At 43.3% G+C, this 5649-nt stretch overlaps 1 protein-coding gene across 1 annotated transcript in view; it reads left to right on the top strand.

The window, feature by feature from the left end:
* Nucleotides 1-5649, top strand: part of LOC119836625 (cleavage and polyadenylation specificity factor subunit 1) — an 18738-nt gene that overhangs the window by 5576 nt on the left and 7513 nt on the right. Inside the window, exons 10-17 of the mRNA XM_038362008.1 lie at nucleotides 748-886; nucleotides 1196-1335; nucleotides 1796-1909; nucleotides 2438-2569; nucleotides 3304-3495; nucleotides 4083-4265; nucleotides 5014-5167; nucleotides 5470-5647. Coding sequence (XP_038217936.1) covers nucleotides 748-886; nucleotides 1196-1335; nucleotides 1796-1909; nucleotides 2438-2569; nucleotides 3304-3495; nucleotides 4083-4265; nucleotides 5014-5167; nucleotides 5470-5647 — 1232 coding nt within the window. The remainder of the gene's footprint in view (nucleotides 1-747; nucleotides 887-1195; nucleotides 1336-1795; nucleotides 1910-2437; nucleotides 2570-3303; nucleotides 3496-4082; nucleotides 4266-5013; nucleotides 5168-5469; nucleotides 5648-5649) is intronic.

The raw sequence follows: 5649 nt of genomic DNA, 5'->3' as shown, positions 1-5649 counted from the left end.
CCAGCATGGTGAGTGAAATTAGTAGCATGTGGGGGCAGAAGTGGTCGTGGATAGTTGGCTGTATATGTGACAAATACATAGGGAAAACTCTACACGTGACTAAAGGGACAACTTGAAGGTTCGTTCTCACAAAGTAAGAAATTTCCAATTTAACCAAAAAAAAAAAATAATAATAAATAATAGTTTAAAAAAACTAAAAAACACGCTTTAACAAAAATCATATTTTGCAAATTAAAAAATGGAATAATTTTATCAAATTAGTGTATTGTCATCGGTCCTCAATAAATCTACAAAGTTTGAACGAAATCTGGCCGTTTAAAGTGGGTCAAAATCGCGCCCAAAGAAGTCGGTTACAAACAAACATACAAACAAACATACAAACAAACATACAGGTGAAGCTAATAAAAAGCGTGTAAAAAATTACTGTATGTACTGGGACACTACAAAAGAATAGATAGATATAAATTTTTTTGTCTTATAGCATTGAAATGCTTTACAAATGAGAATTGTAGAATAGAGAAAAAAAAATGATCATGAGGCGGGATTCAAGCCCACGTCTTTTTGCCAATGTGCCCATATTCAGAAACTCCATTGCTAAGGCCAGAGGCCACGCCAAGAGGCTAGGTGTTGCTACGGTTTGGCAAAATGATGCAAGTCCGAATCCCCCTTTGTGATATATTTCTTTTTCTTTCCTTTAAAAATTTTTCACGAATAGATAGATTAGGATGACCTGAATGACCTTGACAGATCCTACAAACCGGGCAAGAAATCAACGAGGTGGACAGCTCGGGCTTCATGACGAACGCGCCCACGGTGTTCGCGGGGAACCTCGGCAACAACAAGTTTATGGTGCAGGTCACCACTGTGGCCATACGACTCGTTAGAAGTGAGTAGTACGCGGATTGTATTTCGCTAGCCTACACTATGGCCTCCGACCTCCCTTTGCCAATAAAAAATGAAATCAAAAGAAGCCGGAGCCGTTTCCTTTTCCTCACCTATCCCAGTCTGTTCCTTCTTTCATGTTGTCAATCCGTTCCTTAACCCTTACCCCTTAGAAGGTAGCGTATTCGCTGAGGAACTACCTCTGCTCTGTATATGGGCGGTGGTGATCGCTTACCATCAGGCGAAGTACCAGCTCAGTGACCCGCTGTGACATAAAATGAGAATTTAACAAGATAAAATGTCTTTTATCCAGATGGCGCGCTCATCCAGTCGATAACGCTGGATTGGACGGCGCGCACCGCTATCACGGCGGACCCGTACTTGTGTGTGCTGTCTACTTGCGGGAGAGCTTTGGTGCTGGCGTTAAGAGAAACGCGGGCGAAGGACGCATCGGTATTATTTTTTTTCGAGTCTTTTTATCGTCTTTTATATGCCACTATGACATATGATGACACAGCGACACATTACGGACTCACCATGACGTTAGGACACACTCAAGATACTGAAACACATACTGACATGGCGACACATAATGATATTGCAACACATCAAGACACTATTTCATCATTAAATCGTAGCCTTTTAATATTGTCGCTAAAGTTTTTTTCAAATGCATGTTTCAATTGTGTTACGAATCGTGATAAATACTGAACTCTGTCTAGTTTCGATTCTAAAGCGTTTCCAATGGAAGTTTAGTACAATAAATTTTATTTCTTTTTATTTAATCTGTTATCGTTTTGATAAATATTTGTCTCTGTATAGTTTTGATTCTAAAGCATTTCCAATAGAACTGTAGTGGAATAGCTGCATTTTATTTCAGTTTATTGAATGTTTTTATGTTACATGATCGCAGTCGGCGCGGCTGGCGCCCACGCGGCAGGCGGTGCCGCACCGGCCGGGCGTGGTGCGCGCGGCGCCCTACCGGGACCTCAGCGGCCTGTTCGCGCAGCCCGCGCCCCCCGTGCAGGTCACTTCCTCATCCTCTCATCACCTTCATCATCATCACCTGTTTGATGTGACAACGTTTTATAATACGATGGAACGGTTCTATCATCGTCGCCAATGGAGCTGGTGGCTGGTCGGCTGATGGTAAGCGCTACCACCGCCCATGGACATTTGGAGAGGCGTAAGGTCGATTGCGGACATTACGCCTCCGCAAATGGATTGCCGTCTTGAAGCTGAAAAGGGATTATCAGTTCCTTAGACATGCCGGTTACATCCAAATATTATTTGTTTTATATTAAACTATCTAACTTTCTGTTCCACATAGTAAAAGGAAAACGCGCAATATTTCTGCTCCCGTGCGATTTCCGAGATAAAATCTACCATGTATCCTTTCTCAGGTCTCAGAATATATCTGTGCCAAATTTAATTAAAGTAGGAGTTTACATCCGCTTTGTTATTATTTTAACTATGTATTATTTTTTTTTTTATTCCAATTGAGGGAAATTTTAAAAATGTCCCACCTCACTCACCAAAAATAATTGATCACCAGGTGAAAGGCGAATTTTCCGGCAAAGTGAACAAGAATGTGAAAGCGGAGGGTCTAAAGCCTGGCGTGGTCTACGAGCTCAATGATGATGAACTGCTGTACGGGGGTGATCAGACACCGGCCTCTATGGCCAGCGTGAGTATACATATATCTATTTAACAAACAAACAGACAAGCGACTTATTCAGCATAAAAGACTAAAAGTAAAATCAATTTTAAGCTATCCCACTATCCTACTACTCTACTATACCACTATCCTCCCATATTACTACTAATGTTTTACTATTTATTTCTACCCTGCAACCATTATGAAATAACAGTTACGATTTTCAAGCACCATCGTTCAAATCTCAATAGACAGATATACCACTGTGTTACAGTAGAATAAAAGACAAAATAACAAACTAGTTTGACAGCAATCAGTTCGCTTCGCTTCTCTTTTTTTGAATTTAAAATTTTCGTTTGTATTTTTAACATGTTTTTCAACCATTCCTGCTTCTGAAAATAAAGAACACGTAAAATAAATATTAATTTCATTCGACGCAGTCGTTTAGAAGTTATGCGCGTCTGACTATTCGGTGATTCATATTTCATTCTAATAATAATATTAAAATAATGATAACTAGCTGATCCGGCAAACGCCGTTCTGCCTTACTCTTATAATTTAGCGGTGTGAACAGTGTTCCTCCACTATTTAATGGATGATATTATACTATGTGTATAACCTTCCTCTTGAATCACTCTATCTATTAAAATAAAACTCTATCAAAATCTGTTGCGTAATTTTAAATATCTAAGCATACAGACACACAGGCGGTGGAGAGCGACTTTGTTTTATATTATGCGGTGATCATTACTCAAAACACACAGATAATGTTAGCGGAACAATCGAAAAACCCCGGCGTGCCGCGTCGCGTGTCACGCTGGTGGAAGAAACAGCTCGTCGAGGTGAAGCCGACCTACTGGCTGTTCGTGCTGCGCGACAACGGCAACCTGGAGATATACTCGCTGCCGGAGATGAAGCTCAGCTTCCTCGTGCGGGACGTGTGCGCCGGCCAGCGGGTAAGTTCCAGGAAGTGGGGGGGGGATACACGATATACGAATCGGGAGGAGGGGAGGTGTAGTAAACAATATTAACATTAGTTTAAAGACGTGCTGTGTCATGTGCTGTATTAATTATTCATCCATCTATCCATCCATTCAGCCCGAATTAGTCCACCGTTGGACATAGGCCTCCCCCAAAATGTGCCACAGTTGCCGGTCTTTGGCTTTGGTCATCCATCTGCGTCCAGCTATCCCAACTACATATATCATCCGACCACCTAGTGGGAGGGTATTTATTATTGTCTAGGGTTAAACTTTGCATTTTTTATTTAAAATTGTGCAATTGATACTTTTTAACAAATTTTGCTGATAATTGACTTAATTGACGCTGCTTTTGAAAGATGGAAGAAAGGAGACATTTATATTGCGATAGATAAATAAAACGAGACATGAAAAAAAATTAAACAGTGTCATACAAGTTTCAGACCCAAAGTGAAAATTGTCTATTTATGAAGTGTTCAGACCTATAGTACATACTAGGTGTATATAAAAAAAAGCCGAAAAAATAATTACAATTTAGCAGCGTGCGTTCCGTGCAAATGCAGATACTAGCGGACAGTCTGGAGTCGGTATCCATACCGCTGAACGCGAGCGAGGAGGAGGAGCTGACGGCGGGCCACAGCACCAACGTGGAGCGGCTGCGCGAGATGCTGGTGGTGGGGCTCGGCAACAAGGGCTCCCGCCCGCTGCTGCTGCTGCGGATGGACGACCAGCTCATGGTGTATCAGGTCCGTGCTCCGGGTTTTTGGCTGCGGGGCATATTTGGGTGAAATGTTTTGTTTGACATCTGTTTCACCATTGGTATCACCGCTGCCATCTTGTAATATCATTATTACATCAACATTTATCTACACTAATCTACATTGATATTATAAATAGGAAGAATTTTTATATTTGTTTGTTTGTTTATTTGTAATAGATAAACTCAAAAACTATTGAATCGATTTAAATAGTTCTTTCACTATTAGAAAGCTGTAACTTCGCTGAGTGACATAGGCTATACATATATGTGCCACGGGCGAACTTTTAGTAAAATTATGAATGATCGTTGCTCAAACGGGATAATAAATAATATTAGAAATACTTTTGTTTACTTATAAATCTTTTTATTTTTATCAAAAATTGGGCCATGAAAATTTTATTCAAAATGGTGCTTTGCTTTTGCAAAGTGGCCCAGTGGTTAGGACGTGGGATTTTAATTTAGAAGTTAGGGGTTTGATAATGTTTGAAATTTACGTGAGCAAACCGGTATGTGGAGGTAGGCCTGTGTCCCAGCAGTGGGAACTGTATATGTATGTATAGTGGGAAACATATGGGCCGCCGAATGTGACGGATCGCCGTACCAGTCTACAAGGCCGGCCGGTAAGGCCCCACTTAAACGACGTTAGTACGTTAGTACGTTAGCAAGTTGTATATACGGCCTGTAGCGCGATTGAGAGCGGTGCAGGTGTAGTTACACAGAGGCCCGTCCCGCAGGCGTACAAGTACCCGCGCGGCAACCTGAAGCTGCGCTGGTCGCGCGTGGCGTGCGCGCCGCCCGCCGGCTTCCGCGGCGCGCCGCTCTGCGCCCCGGACGACGGCTACGAGGCCGCCGCGCTGCGCGAGCATGTGCGCTATCTGCGCTACTTCGGTGAGGGGGGGGGGGGGGGGGGGGGGGGGGGGGGGGATTTGGTGATGAAATGATTAAAAGTGATCACGTCAAGTCAAAACTGACGTGTGTAACTCGAATTCTTGCATGTTTCCCTCTCTATGTTGACATTAAATTGGGTTTGACATTGATATAGGTTTAAATATGTCTACAAAACTGTCGTTTTATTACATTCGCTTGGAATAATTCCCGTGACTTGTCTCGTGCTCCCCTCTGCGTGCGACTCGCTGGGAAGTTTTTAAGAGCTTGATTTTGACGTGTAACACATCGGTGCGGTCGCGCAGGCAACGTGGGCGGGTACAACGGCGTGTTCGTGTGCGGCGCCACGCCGTGCGTGCTGCTGCTGAGCGCGCGCGGCGAGCTGCGCGTGCACGCGCTGAGCGCGGACGAGGCGCCCGTCGCCAGCTTCGCCTCCTTCAACAACGCCAACTGCCCGCAGGGCTTCCTGTATTTCAACACTAAGG

Source organism: Zerene cesonia, chromosome 25, assembly GCF_012273895.1.
Source record: "Zerene cesonia ecotype Mississippi chromosome 25, Zerene_cesonia_1.1, whole genome shotgun sequence".
NCBI classification, from domain to species: domain Eukaryota; kingdom Metazoa; phylum Arthropoda; class Insecta; order Lepidoptera; family Pieridae; genus Zerene; species Zerene cesonia.
Note: the sequence above shows the minus strand (reverse complement) of the source record. Positions and strands in the feature narration are given on the sequence as shown.